Raw genomic sequence first — 23,550 nt, forward strand, 5'->3', positions numbered from 1 at the left:
TGGAGTTTCCAAAATAAAAGTTTGTCGCTGTGAAGAGGTGGAGTGTTTTACCCATCCATCCCTCATCTGTTTCTGCTGGCGTTTTTTTTTTCAGAGCCACGAGTAGTCATGCCTCTCCCAGCATGCACTGAGTGAAAAGCAGGTTAACACACAAAGCACAAAAGTTCTCACATGGGATGTTTTGTCTATTTTAGTTGCCCTATGAATGACATCCTGCGTTATGCATTTACAAGCAATCAAAGGATTTTTAGATTTTTCTGTACTACACAGTGACCCTTGACAGAGATGTAGCCTACAGACATACTTAGATATTGAAGAAAACACAGAAAATATATATAACTTGAACATTTCACAAGAATTTTGATTGGGTGCCTGCTACCAGCCCTGAGCACTAAGTAAGAATTAACAGCAGTAGCTGAATCATCGTGGTATGTTGGCTACATTCTGTGTGTCTCTACTACATAGCCTATACTACATATGGCAGGTCCTATACTACAGGTAATAAAAATTACAGGTACTGCACACTATGTGTGTATACAACTGTATTTACAATATGTTACAATGTATTAAACATTTATAATCAAAACAGTAGTGAAAATTTTAGTTGCAGTTGTAGTATTTGTAGTAGTAGTACTAGAAGTAGCAGTAGTAGTAGAAATACTAGTTTACTAGTAGCAGTAGTTGTCATCATAGTAGTAGTAGTAGTTGTAGTAATAGTAGCAGCAGTAGTGGTAGTAGTGATAGAAGTAGTAGTAGGACGACTAGCACTACTGCTTGTAGTACTACTACTAGTAGCTAGTAGTAGAAGGATTAGAAGTAGTGGTGGCAGGAGTAGGAGTGGTAGTAGCAGTACTAGTAGTAGGCTACTAGTAATAGCAGTACTAGTACAGCTGCCTACTACTGGTAGCAGTGGCAGTAGTAATACTACTAGTACTACTACTGCTACTACTAGTACCACTTAAATTTTAATGAAAGAAGTTGCAAAGTATTCTGTTTCTAATCTACCTATTACAAACAATTGCTGATATTTAAACACCACATGATTAATCTGGGAAATAGAATGTAAAAAATAACTGTTTTAAAGGTAAATAAGATACCAGAGTGCATAAAAAGCATCAAAATACACACTCATACACACTTAAAAGAAACACCTGTAGGTATAATGCAATACATCAGCAGCAACACAGACTGCAGCATCATCCTGATCCAATGATCATCCATGCTGAATCATCATCTCTCTAAAACAAACTGAATGTCCTAACATCCTTAAAGACGGCTCTTTGCATTATTCTTTATTATTCCTAATTGTTCAGGGTCTCCATTAGTTGTTGGCGCAGTAACAACTAGGGCCTCATCTTCCAGGGGTCCAAAACACACCAAAATAGATATGTAGTTATCACATCATAACCAATCCATAACATCAACACAGCCTTTGTTTGACCGGGTTGTAGGCTAACTACTAAAATGGTAAGTGAGTGAATATCACAACGATTTGTTGATTCATAAAATGGCTTTTACGTCAAAACCAGAGACCGGAACTCGTGGCCCTGTGTATTCTTACAGGCTTGACGATGGTGCGCATCTCACCGACCGGGAATACCGATTTCTGAACATTTCGGCCTTTTCCCCCGCTGCACCGAAAGCTGTGTTTTCCTGCGAGCTGCTCCAGAGGAGAGCGGGTTGTACTGGCGTCGCGGGGATAAAGTGAAAGATTATACCAGGCAGTATTATGACAAACGGAGATGACACACATTCAGAAGGAGCCGTGTTTGTTTTGTACAGCGAAATGAGGCAGGGGGTGGAGAGCCACAGAGACGCTGGGCTCCGGCCAAACATCACCGCATTTTAGCACTTATTCGATGCCCGGGATTTGCATTACATTGCATTTACTGCATCGTTGATCGGCCGTTATTTTGCAAAGTGCACGGTGGAAAATGCAGCGTGTTTGAGGACACCCCCCTCCAGATATCCATTGCTGCCATGATAGGCAGAGGTCCCTCGACCGCGGCTCGGCCGGTTGGAGAAGAGGCAGATTGATTTGGAACGGTGGGTCGCATCTGCGGATGTTATTCTGTCTGTGGAGCCTGTAAATATCTTCCGCGAAAACACACCGTGATTCTTACTCAGGGAAAGAGGAGAGAAAACAACATGTCTTCTCGGTCTGCATTACCGTCTGGAAACGACAGGAGTACTGGAGACCATGTAAGTGCAATTACAGCTTATAGCCTCTGTTAGTGTGCATGCAAAAGATAAATCGTGCATCCCTATAACACATCTCATGTATGTGGCCCTTGGTATCACTGGGTTTGTTGGCGGTGTAGACGGGGGTCATGGATGGTGCTATTTTCCTCGTTAGGTAAAAGGACTCTCGGGGTGATATTGGATGGATATTTTAGCAGAACAGGCTCTTTGGAAATGGGCTAACCTTGAGTGTCTGCGCAGGGAAAGAGCTGATGGCAGGCAAACAGCCCGGAATGAGTCCATCCGCATACGATAACACTCAGTGGATATGCGCAGAAAGCCCGAAAACCAGCCGTCACCTCTTATTATAAGGCTGTGGAGAGATAGTGATGTCACATTATACTCCTTGCTGCTGCCTGTGTGTGTGCACGCGCGTGCGCGTGAATTCTCCAGAAATCGGATGGGTGGGACAAGAGCACAGAAGGCCAAAATAAATGCATAGAGAATATCTGGGTTGTTCGTATGAAGTGAGGGGATTACTGCGTAAAATGATGTGCAGTCCAGTGCTGCGCAGCCGACAAAGCGCCCAACCCCTGAGCCAGTGGGTGACAGACAGCGCCATACATTCAGTACAGTGAAAAACAGTAGCGGCCTCATATAGAGACACAAGCAAAGGGGATTTATTTATGTGAGGCAGACAGAATATAACAGGGTCTGTATATGTATCATATGTATTGATTGTAAGTAGCCTATCTATCCACACGCCTTGACTATTGTGATATAAATGTATCAAAATGGTGACATGACTAGCGTAGCATTATGACATTTCTCTGCCCCAAACACTTCTGGCAAGACTCCCCCCATCTGTTTGTTAGTAGAGCTTTCAGCACAGAGGGACGGTTAAGCCAGTAGATGTATGTATGTGTGTGTGTGTGTGTGTGTGTGTGTGTGTGAGAGAGAGAGAGAGAGAGAGAGAGAGAGAGTGAGTCTGTCACTTGATGTGCATTAATGTGTGAGTTTACGCGGTGCATGATTGATTATGAATGCAGAGCCGTTCCTTCCATTAAAATGGGTCTCGATCTCCTGTCATCACTCTACAATTAAGCGATGATGACAGATGAGTGAATTGACCGGGTGAAATGTTGTGTTTCAATATTGGCACAGGTGAGGCTTGGCTAGATGTGAGCTTTACAGTCGGTGGATTAATGTCGTCCGCTGCTCGCTGTGTGTGCCTCTAGTGATGCTGGTTGCGACTCGCCGGTGTCTAGCTTCTAGAAAGGGGGTCCAAATTGGCTCTAGGTGGGGCATGAAAACAGGAATGGAAGCATGGGAACGAGGGAGTGTCTGAAGGTGGAGCTTAGGGTTGCGCGGTTGTGTGTGTGTGTGTGTGTGTGTGTGTGTGTGTGTGTGTGTGTGTGTGTGTGTGTGTGTGTAAGATGACATGCTGGGGGGATGGAAGTGTGATGCCTCAGGGCCTAGGACTGGCCAGGGACCACTGTGCCGGCATCTGCTCCCTTTTTTACTCTTTCCTCCTATATTTCCTCTCTCCACCCTTTGATCAGTTGTCATCCTGGTTTCTCTGTCTCCTGATATGGCCTTTTGTTTTCTTCCCCCCACTATCTATTCTCTGTCTTGCCTTCTCCATATCTTTCCTTGGTTTGTCACATGACAAGAAACTGCTTTATACTGTAATACATTCAGCATTGTTTGTGTAAATGGACATTGTTGTCCTCCCTTTGTCATCTGCTGTGCTTGCTGGCTGAAAATGATCTGTGACTCAGGGCTCAGGACTCAATGCTCTGTACCATTATTGCCCAGAATCAAGGTGGTAACATGCAGCAGCAGCAGCAGCAGTAGCAGCACAGCTAACTATTTAAAGGGCTGTGGATGCTTCAGAGTGACCTCAGTTTGCAGTGAAGTATTACCTTTATACTCTGTCATATTGCATGAAGACATCTTCCAGCAGTCAAGTAGGAGGCCTCTAAAGAAGATGATGCTGAACCCAAAATGGCAACAATATGTTCAAGTGTTCCGATGCTGGACAACAGCTGTTAACCCAGCAATGAGGGGCATATTCACATGTAGCTCAGCTCAGCATCCCATAGTTTTGTGAAACAAGCACACACATATACAGTAGGCTATGTATATATATATATATATATATATATATATATACACATATATATATATATACATATATGTCAGGGGTGGGAGAAAAAATCAATACAGCATGGTATCACAATATTTTTGTGTGGCAATATCATATTGTAACAGTGGCAAGTATCAATGTTTTTGTTATATAAATAAATAATATTACAAATACAAATTAAACTTGAGGTAGCCTACTAGAATAATGTATAGCTACAATTGCTTTTTCAGTCCACTAGATTTTGCTGCAGAAAAAAATGGCTGAAGTGAGATGAACAACAAACTCTGAGTCTAATCCTGAACTCTGAGTTGATCTACTCTGAGATAGGAAACTCTGAGTTTCCGGTTCCAGAACAGCTGATTTGAATCAGTTTAATCAACTCGGAGTAGTTTCACCTGGAGTTAAGCATGTGCACCACAACTATAAAAAGCCAGCATCAATGGAGCCTACGAGTCACCATGGCAACGGGGAAGAGGAGGGCTGCGTTTTTCACCCCACTAGAATTAGAAATCTTAATGCGCTCATACGGCGAGTTTTCACACGTTTTCAAAAAGAAGTGCAACACCGCTGCAGCTGCAAAAGAGAGGGAGATGGCGTGGGAGAATGCATAAGTTTAAATGTAGTCCTTTGCAATCACAATAATATTACAGGGGAAAACTGCTTGAATGGTAGCCCATTAATTTAGCTATTTCAGTTAGGTGCAATCCCACAGGGGAGAAGCACACTTGGCAGCAGTTTAGGATGAAATATAAAAACATTGTTCAAACAGGTAAGACCTCGGCATAATCTCATGGAGGTACCTCATTTTGATCATGTTTTACATTGTACAGTAAATATTAAGTGGCTGTTTGGCTGTGCAGTTGTTTTATCCCCAACATAATGCTGTTTTCACACACATAAATGTCTTCTCATCTATATCATGTTCTGTTAAATAATTAAACCTATTTAAACTAACACAGACTTCTACTCAGCCAACAGAAAGAAGGCAGATGCCCGTAAAACGAGCACACTTTTCTGACCGCCCTGCATACAGTTGCCTTACTCAAGTGCTCAGCATCTCCGACATTGTACAAAAAACTTCCATTTGCAAAGAAACGCAGCGCAACACACAATATCTGCTGGGATGTGAGAGCATGACTACGATTGGTAATGTTGCAAATGTAAGGACGGATTAGGTTGTGTATGTAGATGATGGACTGTGACGTGAAACGGTACAGCTCAAAAAGATAATTGTGTGGAAATGCTAGAACATCTATGCGCGGTCTGATAACCATCTCCCGACGAATATTTAATTCTCTGCGCAGTAATGCTGCACCTTCATCCACGGGATCGTTATCAAAAGGACATGCCATGTTAGTGAAAAAAGTCGCCACCTACTGTGCCTAATGGACTTCTAATATACTGACTCTGATTTTTTTAATGATTTTTTTAAATGACAGACGGCAGAACTAGGCTACGCCAAAACTCGCCTGCTGACTGAATGAATGAGGAAATCAAATGGAGTGTGTGGCTCTGAAAGAGGGCGGAGACAGAGAGAAACTCGAAGTTCACTGAGAAAAACCTGGTCCCGACCAGGTTAGGTTCATAGAGTCTGTTACTACGGTAACTGACCGAGAGCTTAAGTTACCTCTCTCTCTGAAATAGGTTAGAGTTACCCCTCTTTCTCTGGTTTGAGTTACCTCCCTTTTTGAAACGGAAAACTCAGAGTTTCCCTCATTTCAGGGTTAACAGACTCTGAGTTTTCACTAAACCTGCTTTGTGAAATGGACCCATGGAATAAAATATCATATGTAGGCCTATGTTTTCTTTAGTTTGTTATGACTTGAAAATATGAATTGTTGTGTTCGCCTTTCCTTAGAATGAGATGTTTATAGCTACATAGGGAACTGGTTTTTGATTATGGAGATCACCAAATTGCACAGCCCTGTTTCTACAGTAGCCTAGAATGGACAAAACAAACACTCACTAAGTTTACATGAACAGTTAAGTGGAGCTACGGTTATAGCTCAACTAGGCCATATAATGAAATACTGTCCTTGTCCCAGTATACAAGCATGGGAGGGGAATCGATGTATTCACCAAAGTACGTCTGGCTCCACTACGATAGGCGGTGAAAAGTCCGCTTTCAGCTTGTTAGTATTGGACTTTTTTCTGGTTGACCTATTACGTTACAAGCCAAACAGTCGCTGTTCTGTGTTTTCCTCCCATCCATGTATTTTGAGATATTTTATTTAACATTTTCAGGTGACACAGCACGAACTGTGTCTTTTCGTCCGTCCAAAAATGCACGGCACTGGGTGTAGATTTCGCCACATTGTTACCGGCTTCTTTTTCTGTTACACATTTAATGCTATTCGACTTCCCATGTCAAAGCCTGGGGCGGAAACTGTGGAGGATGCGCAGAGCGCCTCGGCCAGTTTGGGCTGGATTGACTGTATACATGCAGGAGTAATTTGACTTTATTATTTGATTTTACATTATCTGGGTGTGTTAGTCCTACTTTGACAAATGACAAAAAGTTTAAGTCTCGTTTTTGCATTGGCCACCGTAGTAGCCCAACGGCAACGAGCAGCACCGGAGTTAGACTGATTTGTAATGTGAAACTGCTTTATTCAGTGTTTTTACCATTTTAAATCACCTGGTCCATTTGTTTTGGAGAGGAAGAGACCTCTGTAGATAATTTGGCTTCTGCCTGAAACCTCCTGAACGTCTGGAGAGAAAAAAATTGATGACACATTAGCATGTGCTGGACTAGCTGCCCACAGCAACATGCCAAACTGCATCAGAAATACCTGGAATTTGTAACGTGAAACTGTGTTATTCAGTGTTTTTACCAGTTTAAATCACCGGTTCTGTTTGTTTCGGAAGGGAAGAGACCTCTGTGGATAATTCAGCACATGGTAAAAACCTCCTGAACGTCTGGATCAGAAAAAGGTGGGCACACAATTACTGTTGAGAGAAAAGGAGTGAGCACAGAATAGCATGTTATGGGTGGGCTTCATTTCTCTGAGAGTGTGGGAGATACACTGATTTGTAACATGAAACTGCTTTATTCCGTGTTTCCACTGGTTTTAATCACCTGGTCCATTACGTTTGGAAATTAAGAGACCTCTGTGAATAATTTGGCTTCCAGTTAAAACCTCCTGAACAATGAACATTGAAGGAATTCTAACTGGGAGAAGTTTTAGCTGGTTGCAATTTGCAATTCACCGCTAGACGCCACCAAATCCCCCTAAATCTTACACACTTCACCTTTAAGTGATACACAATCATGTTTGAATCTAATAGCTGCTCAGTGAATTCCAAAAATAGATACTCAGTGTGAGTGATGACACACTGTGACAGGGAGTTCCCTGGACCTTAAAACAGCATATTGTCTCCATATTCTTTCGTGAGCAGACTTCATAACAGTCTTGCAAAGACAGAAGGAACTCACCAGATCATTTAGTTTCTGGAGACCATCAGCGCTCCGTGTGTACACCATATAGGCAGTCCTGGAGGTGCTTTGGCAGCCTGCTTGATATGATATTGGTGTTGGCACAGTGATTGACCACCCCCACCACCCTTCTCGCCTGTCTTAAAAACCCACCCTGCTACAGCCTCCTTTTCTTTTCTTCCAGCATGTGTCGCTGGGGGCCAGCCGCTCTGACAAGACCACCAGCCAGTCCAGCCGCTCACTGGGTGCCCGGTGCAGGAACTCCATCGCCTCCTGCTCAGATGAGCAGCCGCACATCGGCAACTACCGTCTGCTCAAGACCATCGGCAAGGGAAACTTTGCGAAGGTCAAGCTGGCCCGCCACATCCTGACGGGCAAGGAGGTGAGACATGGGACAGCAGAGGTTTATGGTGGGAGGAGGGAGGAAGGAGATGGATGGGTGAATGATGGATGATGCTTGCAGGGTAAGGAACAGCAATGGTTAGTTGATGTTGCTGCTGTCATGAAGATGTGATTTGGCCCAGTACTGAGTTTGCAACATCATAGTTTGTACCATCATAGTCTGTAAAGAAGTAAATCTTATAAAAATAAATGTTACCTCTAAATTGAATCCCCTTATAAATTTTTTTGGTCAACATCTTTTTTTAAGTCAAAATACAACTGCTAGTGATTTATATTCTTTCAAGACATCCTGTTAGCTTTGAGAAATACTGAATACTGAATGAACGCATAAATGGGTATAACTTTGTAATAAGGTACACTTTAAAGCAGTGATTCCCAACTGGTCCAGCTGCGGGGTCCAGATTTCTCCTCAAGCATTAGTTCAAGGTCCACACAATTTAATATATTCATCGTCACAGTTGAATTTCATCATGTCGTTGAGCTAGTTTACTGTCTCTTTTAAGTAGCTGTCAGATATTCTCTCACTCTACAGAAGGAAAAAACACTTCAAAATAAAAGGTCTGAGCCTGAAATTCAATGCACTTCAAAATAAAGTGTGTTTTTTTGCAAACGACACACATTTCTAAGTCAGTTGTGGTCCATTCAGAATGGACCTGCGACCCACTTTTGGACCGTGAACCACCAGTTGGGAACCACTGCTTTAGAGAAGCTTTACGTGTTGTAAGTAATTGCTTTTTTAATGTTTAGTAAGTAATTTAATAAAGCTTGTAAACCTTTAATAACGACTTTTGAGATGCTAGGTTGTGAAAACAACAAACCTTTGACTGGTTGGACTTTATGTCCATTTACCTTCATCATGATGGATTACCAAAATTTATAACTGCATTATTACCAAACAGAAAAGAGGAACACTGGAAAACAAGGTCTTTTACAACAAAATTTGCTTTTTTATAAATGACTTATGACTGATCTAAAGCTTTAATAAGCCATTAGCTGCAGTGTACAAACACTTCATAAAAGATAGCTTGATTGAACACAAACACACAAACATAGACATTATTTGTATTGCACTGAGCTGGGGGTGTCATCAGTCGGAAAGGCATCATGAATGGAGGCTATTATAAGCAAAGATAATTCTAATAGTGAAGTCATTATGTTTTCCTCATCAAAAAATTCCTTGATGTTGCTTCCAGGTTGCAATAAAAATCATCGATAAAACTCAGTTGAACCCAACCAGCCTACAGAAGGTGAGTTTTTCCTCTTTATACTGATGGATCATTTGTTGAAGTATATGTGTATCTTGTCCTCAGGTACAAAACAGAAACACATGCTACATTGTCTAATACTATCTGCCTTCATGAGCAGCAGTCAGGCATCAGAAATGGGGATGGTTTGGTCACATTGATGTAATTCAACCAAATACTGACATGCCGTTAGGGACTTGAAGAGGCTCAGGTTTATCCTCAGCTGTTTCCTCCTCAGAGGGGTCAGGAATGAGAGAGCAGCTGATAGAGAGAGGGCTTGTGGGATGTGATGCTGTTTGGCAGGTGCTAGGGAGTGGATGGGAGTGAGAGGAGACCTCTGCTCCAGAGACCATCTCTCATCTCTCTCTGGGCTAATCACTGCCCTGAGAGGGGGGTGACTCATCTCGGAAAGAGCGGTCACCCAACCCATCCTATTTTTTGTGTTTGTGTTCTTAATTTGTCTTCCTCAAACACACATTGCTGTGAACAAAGAAAAGCGTGATGCCGTTGTAGCTGTTTTGTGGTAAGTGATGTTTAGTGGCCATTACCTTGTGAGAGGTATCTTTAGAAAAGCTTAGGTGTATGTCACAAGGAGGGCTTTTGATGGACTGGCCTCTTTTTTCCTGCTGGTCAGCATTTTGAGTGTTGAGCCTGAATGGTGGATTCTCGAGGTTTGTTGTGCATGAAGGTCAGAGGCGGAACAGTGGACACTTTGGTTTCGCAAGCTATCAAGGACAACCTCAGCATGGCGCTGACGTACACTTGATTCAGATTCAGGAGCTGGAATGGTAGACATCTGGAGACCTGGACTGGTAACCTGGCATTTCTAGGCCAGCTCAAAAATTCGAGTTAAGGCGCTGACACACCAAGCCGACAGTCAACCGTTGGTCAGTGTTAGACTGTCGGTCGGTGTCTGTCACCCTAGTTGGTGCGGTGTGGCCCGCAATGTTTCCTGAAGGTTTGTGTCATTGTTCACTGCGACATGGTAAATATGCTCTGTTCTTTCAACATCGGATTGTGTTATTAATGTGCTAACTGGCTAACTAGCATCAAGACGGTCTTGCGCTTTTTCTTTTTGAATAATGATTCCAGTCGACCGCTATATACTGGTGTGGAAAGTTATTTCCTTTCACGCAGTTGGCTATAGTCTTTGTGGTGTGTTCATGTGCAACGTGTCGAGACATGGTGACATCAGACGTCACAGCAGGCGGTCTGGGCTTTTAGTCTGGAACCTCTCAGTTTAATTTTGGTTATTAGTGGGTGTAGACCAAAATTCATCTGGACACAATTGGATAGACCTACAACCAATTAGAGCAACAAAACATTTGATGTAGCACTGAGCAACGGACTAATGTAAACAGATTACAGTGTGCCGAGATGAGCTGTGATGTTGTAGCATCAATATATTTGTGAATGTGTTGTTGTTTTTGTCATCAGAATTTGAAAAAACAGTTCTTCAACAAAAAGTTCCACACTAGCTGCAGACGTCCTCAAAGATGTCTTTTAAGAAAATGCCTCAACAGCTTTCCACTTTACTAAGCTAGGTTTAAACTCCCTGTAGTGTCCTCAGCACGAGGGTGTGCAAGCCAAAAATGACATCATCACTTATTTTGCGTTAAGTGCGAGGCCCGGCAAGTTGTCAATCATCAAATCAAATTACATATTACATGAACGGTTGTGATTGGCCCACAATGAGCCAGGCGCGCTGGAAATCTGCTTGAACCGGATGGGGATCAGAGGCATCTGCCAGACCAAATAAAACATGAGCTTGCAGATTTGCCAGGTGACTCTAATGGCTCATACCTTAGACTTTACATGGCTGACACAGAGGCTAGTTGATCATGAGCTGATCACATGCTCAGATATCTCTATCTTATCTCCTAACCACATCAAACTGTATCACACTATGGAACTTTTTTCCTATCTTTATTCAAGAGAGTGATATATCAATTTGAGAGCATTCTTTATTGATTTCACGTTCAGATTTTGTAATATTGTCCCTCAAAACCCTGCCCTTGCACTCAAATAGCCTCTGCTTGCACTTAGATCTACTCTGTTTCTGCTCAAACTGTGTGCTCACACTCAGATACAATGTTGCTTGCACAGATTTCCTGCTCCAGCTTCAGCTCTTCTCCTCGCGCTCAAGCTGCTTCTGTGCGCTCATGGAATTTCTGCTTTCAGATTTCTGCCATGCACTTGGATTTTTTTGTGCAACAACCCTGTCAAAATCCCCAGACCAATAGAACGCCAGGTTTATTGTTGACCAATGAAATGATCCCTGCCTCCTTATGGGCGTGCTCACTTAAGTTTTAGAGCGTCCCGTCTCGGCGGGTACTCTTTATTCATCCACTCCTGCCTTCCAGGGCTTTATTAAATGTTCTTCCCTTGCTTTCTTTACGACTTTTGGAATAAAGGGACTATTAATTTACCTGACATGCTCCACCCATGGTGGAATGTGACAAAGAGCTCAAGTCATTGACCTGGTCCCAAAGTCCCGAGATTCCAATCTGATCGAGCATTTGTGGGACATGCCGGTACCCCAGAGGCACCCCGGATCCATGGTGAGACCTCCTTGTAACAGACTTGGCTCTGACCTGTCAAGGCATGGACACAGGACCTCTGGGGGTATCCTGTGGTGTCTGGCACCAGGACACTGGCGGTGGACCCTTAAAGTCGAGTTGTTAGGTGGGGTACCAACACATCCAGCAGATGCTTGATCAGATTAGAATCTGGAGAATTTGGAGGCCAGGTGGATGCCTTGTGCTCTGTCATGTTCTCAGGCCATTCCTGATCAGTTTTTATGGTGTGACAAGGTGTTTTGTCCTTCTGGTGGGGACACTGCCTTTGGGTAGTGTGTTGCCATAAGGGGTTCTTGGTCTGTAACAGTGTTTGGATGGGTGAAGTGTTTCAGGAGGTACCCACATGACTGCCAGAACCCAAGGTTTCCCAGCAGAACATCGCATTGTAATTAAATGATCAATGTTATTCACTTCACCAGCCAGTGGTTTTAAAGTTTTGGCTGATTGGTGTAAAAGTTCTCACTGTTTTCTTTTCCCATAGCCATCTGTTGTCCCTTTAATCACTGGCTTCCCAATACTGATACTTTGACTCATCTTGTTTATAGTGCTTATATCATAAAAGAAAATAAATATCTGTGCCATACCTGGCTAGAGCATTAGATGCTTTGCAGGAACTGTAATCCCAACTTCTATCTTCCTGAATGCTGCTTTTCTTGGGCCGGACTGGCTGCTATAAGAGATAATGGTGCAACATTTAGGACAGGACTGAGGAGAGAGGTGAAGGATTGGCCACTGATTATAGACAATAGTCTACAATTGGCCAGTGATGATAGCAGGCTTCTTTACATACCCGTGGGCTAGAGAAAATCCTTAGTACTGAAAACATGAAAGAGCCCATATTAGCATAATCTGGACTGTAATGTATGTAGAGGGGAGAAGGAAAGAGGGAGATGTATAGGAGTGGGTTAAAAGTGGGGGAGGAAGACGGAAGTAAAATAACAGCTGAGAAAAATCAAACCTCTACATCCGTTAAGAGGAAATAGCAAATTACACAGGGAGATCGACAGGACTGGCCTCTCTTTTTGTGATCAAATTTTTATTGAGTCTAAGATATGCAAAGATAATAAAAGCAAGATACGTGTTGAAACAAAGCATTACAGTAAAAAACTACAATCTAAATTAAACAAAATGAATGGATTAGGTTTCTATGTAATTCAAGAAGAGCATGTGTGTAGTGGAAAAAAAGTATTTTTAGGGTTGCACACTTATTGACATCACAGTTGCAATCGCAGTGGGGCCTATTAAAGCTCCTAAATAAAAACAGAGGCAGAATTCACCTCAGGGGTAAAATGTGTGTCAAAATTATTACCACAAATCAACCATTAACATCTTAAAAGGACGTCATGAAACACACCAAGTCATGCAGCCCTGAATATTATAAAGTTTCATAAATTCTCGCTCATCCGCAATTAAATAGTATTTTCTTTAGCGCCATGCCTCCTAGCTTCTTGAAGTTCCATATTAACAGCACCAATATAAGCACTTAACCAATGGGATTTTGTGAGAATATGTGGATGACTCCAATGCAGAGCCAGCATTTTTTTTTTTGCTGCAGCTAAACCAGCTACTAATATGTGTTTTTGATGTTGTGAAATATTTAACAAAGACAAGTCATTAAAGAGCAAAAGCAGTAGGGGTGCATGGTAGGGCTGTAGTCTCCTGGTCGATTATTTGGTCGATATGCTCTCGTCTGACCAAATTCTCATTGGTCGAATAATCACTGTGTTACTTTCATAAGGAGAAAAGTTACCTGGGAAAATGGGGGTGTTTTGAAAAACCTTTCTTTACACAACATTGAACTCGCCCATCCTAATGCTCAGCGTTGCGGTGACGCAGACCTCCTGTCAGTTTCTGTAAGCTGAAACCATTTCCCTCAGTGGAAACAAAGCTTGTATTTACTTGTATTTCACAGATAAGAAACAAGAAATTGTGAAGACAGTAAGGCCTCCACCAGTGTTGCCAGCTTAGCGACTTTGTCGCTATATTTAGCGACTTTTCAGACCCCTCTCGCGACTCTTTTTCAAAAAAGCGACTAGCGACAAATCTAGCGACTTTTTCTGATGTTATTGAAGACTTCTGGAGACTCTGTTGTGAGAGCATGTATCATTCTTCTTCTCAACGAGCAGCGGATGCTGCCGTGGGCTCCTCTCTCGCCCCAAAGCACTCACAGACGGCCCAGTCCTCCCTCCCAGCAGCAGTCAGAGCAGGAGATGTTAACCCCTCCACGTCCAGACTGCAAATGAATCGCACATGCGCGGAACCGCTGCTGGCTGATCCCGACCTGGTTTACAGTCAGGGCGGGATGTAAATGTAAAATTTTCTTTGTCTAATATAAATCACTGAAAGAAGGTTCATTTGTAGTTCTAAACATATTCAGGGTGTTTTTTTACTCAGTTTTTGTCTCTCCCACGATGTTATTCCTCTCTCCTACAGCAGCCATTACAATTACATGCATATGGACAATTATGCAAATTAGGTGATGACATCATTTAGCGACTTCTAGCGACTTTTAGGGCAGCCAATAGCTACTTTTCTTACTGAGGAGTTGGCAACAGTGGCCTCCACTAAAATAGCATTTTAATTCTTGTGTGTGATCTATCCTTTAGGGATTTCTACTTCGGGATTTATCCTGGTTTCATATGAGCAGAGGAAGTCTCCGCTCGTCGCTAGGCTAATTTATACAATGTAAAATGCCATTGGCTGGCGCTAATAAGGTTAGCATGTTGTATTTGCTTGGAAAACGTGTTTAGTATAAGACAGTTGTTTTGTTGGTGAATCTTGTGAGTTGTAATGGAGCCAAATTATGTAACGTTACTTTTGTTAAATGTTGCTGTTGTCCCTGGTTTTATATGAGAAGAGGGAAAGATTGCAAACCACTAGGCTAATTTATACAATGTAAAATGCCATAGACTTGTGCTAATAACGTTAGCATGTTGTATTGGTGGGGGAAGTGTTTGTCTGTCAATGCTGCGATTTATAGTGAAGCCAATTTGCGTACTTGTGTTTGAAATTGTCTCTATTAAGCCATATTTAATGTGTGTTTTGAATCAACTAAACTTAACAGCACTAAACAGAGTCCTCCACCGCTGACTAGCGTTTTGAAGGTGTAACTGCAGAGTGACACAGACACACCACCGCAGAAGTTAAAAAATAACGTGCAGCTTTTTTTTCTCCACGACTAATCAATTAGTTGAATATTATGTATGACTTCAGTCGACCAAGATTTTCTTTGGTTGACTACAGCCCTAGTGCATGGTACTTGGCAATCAATCATTTTTGCCAGGGCAGAGCAAACTAAATTCCAAAAAAGAGATCTTTACAAGACATCCTTACAAGACCAAAGCATGTGCAGAAAAGAACCAACAAGTACGTGCCTGTGGATATTCTCATTCATCCAGGTCATAGTTATCTCAAGGCAATTGAATCGAATGCAACTGGACTTGGTTTTGTCTTAGAAGACGTTTCACCTCTTATCCAAGAGGCTTCATCAGTTCATCCTTGTCTGACTAGGCTGGAACTAGTCTGACAAACTGGTGTGTAAGCACCCAGGTATTTAACCTCTGGGGAGGTCTTCACAAGGCCAATGATGTCACTGGTTCGTTAGTGCTCCAGTGGTGTGTCAACGACAGTCGTTGAAACTCCTGCTAGGGCAAGACTCAGCTGTCTATCTACACCTCAAGGAGAAAGTACACTCCTTCCAAGACAGCAATGTGCACATTTTGGACAGAGAAGACAGATGGTTTGAAAGAGGTGTAAAAGAAGCCATCTATGTGAAATTGGAAAAGCCATCTCTCAATAGAGGAGGAGGTCTGCGACACCACCTATCCCCCACCTATAATGCTGTCCTTTCATCCTTGCCCAGGAGGTTTAACAACTTAACCTCTAAAAACAATGGTCGTTCACAAATGGCCTGATGTGACTCTAACAACTCCAATTGCAGCGTTGCAGCAGGAGTTTCAACAACTGTCGTTGACACACCATTGGAGCACTAACGAACCAGTGACATTATTGGCCTTGTGAAGACCTCCCCAGAGGTTAAATACCTGGGTGCTTACACACCAGTTTGTCAGACTAGTTCCAGCCTAGTCAGACAAGCATGAACTGATGTAGCCTCTTCTAACGTCTTCTAAGACAAAACCATGTCCAGTTGCGTTCGATTCAATTGCCTTGAGATAACCAACAAGTAGGCTACATTCGTACAAAGGGAGCACAAAGGAGCTGTGGCCCAGAAGTAGAGCGGGTTGTCCACCAATCAGGAGATCAGTGGTTCGATCCCCGGCTCCTCCAGTCTGCATGTTGAAGTATCCTTGAGCAAGATACTGAACCCTAAGTTGCTCCCAAGGGCTGTTCCATCAGTGTGCAAACAAAACAAAAGAAAACCTTGTAGGATAGCCTCAGCCACCAGTGTATGAATGTGTGTGTGAATGGGTGAATGTGACTTGTAGTGGTTGGATGATTACAAAGGCGCTACACAAATGCAGGTCCACTTACCATTTACCATTACCATATTGGTGATGAATTAAGCTTAATCAAGAAATGTTTCTTTGAAGTGAGATAAGTTTGATGCAGTATGTTAAACCTGATCTGTTGATGATGAGGATTTTTGGATGTGTCCAGTAGGGATGCATGATACTGGAATTTTTTGCCGATATGAAATTTGCTGATATAAAACAACGTATCTGGCCAATAACTAATGTCAGTATTGATATACCCACTTTATTCCCACCTAATTTTATCACCAAGTCTCTTCTGTAGTGGGATTAAAATCATTTATGCATGCATACTCCATAATGCACTCATAATTGTGATGGCCCACCAGCAGATGGAGTCATGAAATAGAATGCTTTTCAGTGTCTGTATTATTCAATCATTGTGCAAAATAAGAAAAAGCATGTTGGGTGATTCCAAAAGTTCATTTTAAAACTAATATCAGCCGATACGGATGATGTGCCAATATTATCGTGTCTGGTATACATTTCCAGATTGATCCCAGTCCAATGGGTTACTCCCAGTCAGGTATTCAAGGTCTCTGGCTCAAACCCATTCAATAAACAGAGGTTTATAAGACAGAAAACAGTGTATACAGTTTTTAGACTAATCCACCTTGTATGACCTTGCATAGACAAAATAGAATGCAGGTGATGTGTTTTCAGTGGTTCATTCCATATGATCTAAACTGCAGATATAGAAAAAATGAAGACCCAGGTAAGTTATAGGACAGAAGAATATCATTAAAGGAGCTCAGCCCATGCTCAATAAAAATGTCTGCCAGTTAATACCTACGTAGTAATTACTAAAAAAAAAATGAACTGTTAAGATGCCATTTGAGAGTAGTTTTAGTCTCCTTTTCTGTAGTGTACCATGTGGATAGTAGACTTAAGATAACTGGACCAAGATGGAGTTTTGATTGTTTAAGGAGCATATTAAAGTAAACCAAGTCCTCTAATCTGCGTTGAGCAGCCAAGTTTTCTTCAATGGGTTTCCAAGACACTGTTGCTTCTGGATAAAGCCAAGCTGAGAGAGGCCTCGACATAAAGAAGCAGAAATATTATATAAAATTTGGCACTGAGAGACCGCCGCTGGATTAATGCCGTTGCAATGTGGACATCTTGACCCGTGGTTGTTCCCCACACCATACAAAGTTAGAAAAAAATGAGTGCAATTTAATCCAATATTAAGATGGGGGAGGAAGGGGTGACATAGAGGAAATTAAGTTAACCCCAGGTAAGATATCCAGGACTGGCCTCTCTGATGTTGGACACCTGAAAACAAAATTTATGTCAGTTAGAAATTCGGTTGAGTCACTTATTAATAGTATAAGATGAAACTTACATTTCAATACAAATAATTTCAATCTGTTCTGTTTTTAATCAAAGCCAGGAACCTTGTTGCCACAGTGCATGTGTCTCCATCCCTTTAAGATTTATAGTAGGATTGCTATTCAATTGTGGTCATTAACGACGACTGGGGTCGAACATGTTGCCAGGAGATTGTTTATTGTTTGATGTATCTGAGCGCTCAGCTCTGCCGTGACGAGCAGGGGATTAATGGGACGCCTAGATGATGAGACGCTTCAGCACTACGTATCCCAAGATTCCCCCTAGCACAGCTGGAGAAGCTGGGAAAGAGCCCGGTCTTAATACTTGGGTCGCTATGGCAACAGTGACGTTGGGGCACTGCTAGAGGAGAAGACCGCTAGTGGAATTGAATGGAGGAGGAGGTAATGGAGGGAGGCATGTCGGAAAACAGGAGGGGGATAGGATTTGAGAAAAGAGGATAGCAAAGCTTATTGACCATCTTTTTTTTTTGCTAGTTGGAGTTGACAATGATCGCTTTTTTTTTTTCTTTTTTTTTTTAAGAAAAGTGTACTTTTATATGCATGAAACCAGGAGAGTGGGCTCAAATTTAATCCCCTGCTCTGCTCTGACACAGTGTACAAATTTATCCTCCAGAGTAGACACATCATACGCAGTAGGAAGTGCTCAGACAGAGAGTAGACGCTGGCCTGTTTTTGGCTGCAGATTCATTACATTTGTGTGTGGACCATTTGTTGTTGTTTTTAATGGTGTGGAGGTTTGGTTGCTTGCTGTCACTTTCACATTTTCACAGAAGTGACAGTGGCCCCCTCCTGCATCCCCTGATGTTGCCCTGTCTCGGCCAAAAAGTTGCACATAAACATACCACAAAGACCACAGCTGATGGCCATACAGTACATCCATTCTGTGCCTGCTTGAGAGAAAATACCACCAGGTGGCATTAGACTGTAATAATCATTCAAAAAGGAAAACCAGAACATCGTCTTGATGCTAGTTAGTTGGTTAGCACATTAACAACACAATCCAATGCTGAAAGAACAGAGCATATTTACTGTGCACCAGTAAACAGTAACACAAACCATCAGGAAACATTTCTATTGAAGAGCTCAATGGCTAAAGAAAAAATATTCTTACTTTATGGAACAAGTTTGTTTTGGTCTCACTTCTTCTTGACTTAAGCTCTTTGTTAACTACTCACTTCCATTTTTCTGGTTGAGCTGAACTGCCAATCGGAGTGATTTTATTCATTGTCTGAGACACCAATTCAACGTGATGAATTGGCTGAAAAAATGCCAACAGAGACCAACAGTGCGGGACACACTGCACCAACTAGGGCAACAGACGCTCACCAGTGACCCAACATTGACTGACGGCTGACTATCGTCTTGGTGTGTTAGGGCCTTTAGGTTGATTTTAGTGTGCTGTATGATATATGATATACAACCAGAGCACGGGGACATTTAATGTAATCTTTCAATTGCTGTATTAAAACAATACTCCACTAATTTAGCATTACATTCTTATAAGAAGTTTCCTTTTTATATGCTAATACTGTAACTATGGTTACAGTGTGTTAATTTCCCATGTTAATGTTACAAAAAACACTCACACACTGCTGCAGTGACCCAGCACAAGCTAAAACCTGGTCATAGGAGAGATTTAGGGGTATAGTAGTGATATTATAGTGAGTGACTGAGTCCATCTCATGTTTGACACGTGTATGCAACCGAAATTTTTCTGCAGGTGCTTAAAATGCTTAACTTTGCATTTGGTTAACAAAGTCAAATGTCAAATGTCTAACCAGTTTAAAGGCTCTATCTGCTCATTGACAATACAGAGAATGACTTGAAGGATTCACAAGATTAGTCTTAACTTGTACCATCCTGATGAGTTTCACTCCTTGTTTGTCATGAATGTCACAAACTTATTTCAGGAAATTTAGTGGACAGGTTGGTTTTTGGTCTCAAACATTTGATGCCATTTAGGTGATGATCTACAACTGAGATTTTGTGGATTTTTTTTTTAGCTTCGAATTAAAAATTAAGTTTCATTACAAAGGTTGTAATAGTACTTATTTCTGATGTTGAAATAAATCCCCAAGAGCTTAAAATGAGTAAAAAAAATTAAGAATGCCATACCAATTTTCACATGACAGTCTGACCTGGGACCTAAAGATGAGCTCATTGATTAAACATATGGTTCTCTACAGTGTAAATGCATTAGTGTACAGATCTACAGAAGTGTGGAGAGCCAATGTTGAACACTCTAAGGCAACAGATGTAATGGAAGTTGTTTTTATGTCTATTATTATCAAGATATTAACATTCTGTTTCTTCTCAGCTCTTTCGGGAGGTCCGAATAATGAAAGGCCTAAATCACCCCAACATAGGTAAGGCACATACACACATGTCAATGGGCTTTTGGTATGTGTGTCTAAGTGTGTGTCCATGCATGTGTGTTTTGCTTCCATGTGTGTGACCAGACAGAAGTGTAATGCTTTGAGTAAGCTTTAGAGCATTCATTGACCGAACAGTAACAGACGACATCTCAGGGCTTATATAGAGGTCATGAGGTTGGACTTTGTAAAGCTGAAATGCCATATGGATCAAAAAACCCCCACAGCATTAGCAGCGGTTTCCTTGGTATTAAGACAGATAGGCAGACGGCTGTGCTATTATTTATAATGTGAGTAGGATTTGTTGATATACATTTAATTCTAATCTGATTCTGTTTTGGGCTACAGTGCAGCTGTTCGAGGTGATTGAGACTGATAAGACCCTTTACCTAATCATGGAGTACGCCAGTGGAGGTGGGTACATCGTCTTTCACATCCAGGAGATACTATGAGTACAAATGATGCAGATTTAGTGGAACTGCCTCTTGTAAAGGCATCCCCAACAGCCAATGCTTATGTCTGTGATCAGTATTTGGATCTTTTTATAGTAAAGTTCCTATATTTGTATGCATGGTGAAACACAGTGGAAAACCACTGGTGCCCTTGAGGTTTTTTTCTGAAATACAATTTAAAGGAATAAATTGACATTTTGGTAAATACACTTATTTGATTTCTCAGATACCCCTTTTCCACCAAATTAGTTCTGGTTCCTGAACTCATTACGTTAAGGATTCTTAGAACTGGGGTTGCAATGGTATGAGATTTTCACATTTTAACTGTCTTAGAAAATATCACTTTAATATAACGGTATACCTTAAAACCAGTATATCGCTGCAACCCTACTTGGAACCTTGGCACTATCTAGCGAACCAGCTCATGTTTTCACCAGTTTTGTACAGAACCATTGTAATCAAGGATGTGTTATAAACTAAGGGCGTTGCAGAATGCACAACAGAAATAAACAGTTGCAGCAAAATCACAGATTATATTGATTACCTGCAAACTTTTTGGCCCAAAAAACAAACATGGACAGCTAGTAATGAGACCGCTGCACACTCTATTTTGTCTGAAGACTCCTCACTTGACTTCTTCATCATTGCCTTCTCCATCCTTTCTTCCCAATCTGTAGAATATGACTTACTAAATTATTTCACCCTTATCATTGTCATTTTCCACTGATTTAAAACAAAAATGAAGGGTTGAATTTTTCTGAGTTTGCACCAGATACTTACTTTACTCTTTGGCCATCCGAACACATGATGTTCACTTTAATACCCCTTTTACACTAAATGAGCTCTGGTTCTTGAACCAGTTCCGTTGGGGATTCTCAGAACCTTGGTGCTGTCTAGTGAACCAGCCTTCCTTTCCACCAGTTTTGAGCAGAACCCTTGTAACCCAAGGAAACTATAAATTATCTTTTAAAGTTGTAATTAAGATTGTGCCATCGATGGAGCACGTTACATAATGCACAACAGGAGTAAACAGTGTGGCAAAATTTCGAATTACGTTGACCCGCAAACTTTTTGCGTTTATTACAGATATTTGTTTTTACACAAAAAATAAGTATGAACCAACTATTAATGAGACCATTGCACGCTGGTTTCTGTCTGTCAGTTTCTCACTTGACTTTTCATTGTTGCCTTCTCCATCCTCTGTTTACAACCTGTATATCCCACCTTGAATTTTTGAAGAAAACTTTGTTTTTCCATCACAGTGAACAAAGAATACAAAATTGATAAAATTCTTGCTGTATTAAAGTCATAGGACTCTGCATCTAACAACAGCAAAACTCTCTCAAGGCATCTTACACAACTTGTGGAGTATAATCCAAGTCTCATTTATCCAGTCATGTGCTCCATACTTCCCACACATGCATTCTTGCTAAAACTTACCTTACTATTACTATTATTTACTTACTACTATTAAAAACATTTCCACACCTAGGCAAATGTGTGTGTTTGAACTTCGAGCAGAGTTCAAACACATATGCTTCAATAGGAAGGTCCAAAGAAACTCTTAATAACCAGTCTCTCTGTATTTTGGATATTTGCGGCCTAAAATGACCTGATTTCAGGGCAGCTTTTCTAAAAAAAAAAATTGCAATGCGTGTTAAAATGTTTATAAAAATTGATTTGCAATGAAATTTTAGGAGCAAGTGAAAATTGCAAAAAAAATTGTGACACTATCTCAGATTCAAAGCCTGCTATTATGAGCATTCAGTGTTTCCCACAGAATTAGAATCTATTTGTGAATGTAGGGGGGGAGGCAGCAGTACTGATCAGTGATGATCAGCTGTCGATGCCTTTCGATGCAGCGCTGAAGGTCTCTGTGAGCCACTCTCCTCCTGCTCTCTCTGCCCAGTTAGCATGAGTTAATACAGCACAATGTGATCACATCACTGCTCATCATTGTGTCGCTTGGAGAGAAGCCTCTCGGCAACATCTGACAAACAGCCAGTAATCTCATACTGACACCAATACAGCTCGACTTGCTCGAGGTTGGTAAACCTGTTAATAACCAAAAGGTAATGTTGGCTATGTGATGCTAACAGTTAGCCTTCTAACTGTATGTGTTTCTCAATCCTCCCAAGCTCAGAGCTCCAGTCTGGCAGCAGGAGTCTCTTGATAAACAGAGAGAAAGAGAGAGTGGCTGAGTGAATCAATACCCTGCACAGAGCTCTACAGTGAAATTTTTACCTGTTTCAAATAGTCAAATTTATTATGGTGATTGGACAAAATTGCAAGGTCATGCAGAATTCAAAGGGAGTGGCTGCATTTGCGTTAATTGTTGTGATCACAACATCCTGGAGGGGCTGAATAACATTGGAGATGGACTTTCTTTTTATACCGTCCACCATCTACCACAGTAATTTTCATACAGTCCCTGTTGGTCAGTGTGAAGGGAGAAGTCGTGAAAGACAAAAAGAAAATCAAACATGCTTGACTTTCTGTCAGAACGTCAAGAAGTGTCTCAGACGTGGCCTCAGTTGTCTTCTTCAATGACACTTTACACAAGATACGGGTATGACACTCATTGTCATTCACTATCCCAGCTGACACCGTATGATGCCGTGTTGGGCTATAACCAGGCTGATATTGTGTGGTATGAATAAGGCATAAGGCATTCTTCGTATTCATTCAGAAAAGCTTTTCAGTTGTTGAAAGGATATATTTTTATTCAAAATTTCCTTATGTGGTGGAAGCTGATTAATGATATACTGTATGTGAGTTTAACAGTAGTGCATACACACACTCACATGTGGTGTAGTCAGTTTTTAATTCAAAATAAATGTCACTATTGTGTAAATCAGAATCATGTGTTTCATGTGAATCAGTACAACTTGGAACA

At 41.5% G+C, this 23,550-nt stretch overlaps 1 protein-coding gene across 4 annotated transcripts in view; it reads left to right on the top strand.

The window, feature by feature from the left end:
* Positions 1–1,571: 1,571 nt before the first annotated feature.
* The window catches only part of mark4a (MAP/microtubule affinity-regulating kinase 4a), a 56,407-nt gene continuing 34,428 nt past the window's right edge, over positions 1,572–23,550 (top strand). For all 4 annotated transcript variants that reach the window (XM_050035618.1, XM_050035619.1, XM_050035623.1 and 1 more), the window contains exons 1-5: positions 1,572–2,202; positions 7,951–8,148; positions 9,362–9,415; positions 20,148–20,196; positions 20,551–20,616. In XM_050035618.1, the coding sequence (XP_049891575.1) occupies positions 2,149–2,202; positions 7,951–8,148; positions 9,362–9,415; positions 20,148–20,196; positions 20,551–20,616 (421 nt within the window). In that variant the 5' untranslated portion in view covers positions 1,572–2,148. The remainder of the gene's footprint in view (positions 2,203–7,950; positions 8,149–9,361; positions 9,416–20,147; positions 20,197–20,550; positions 20,617–23,550) is intronic.

The sequence above is a fragment of the Epinephelus moara genome, chromosome 3 (assembly GCF_006386435.1).
Source record: "Epinephelus moara isolate mb chromosome 3, YSFRI_EMoa_1.0, whole genome shotgun sequence".
Taxonomy (NCBI): domain Eukaryota; kingdom Metazoa; phylum Chordata; class Actinopteri; order Perciformes; family Serranidae; genus Epinephelus; species Epinephelus moara.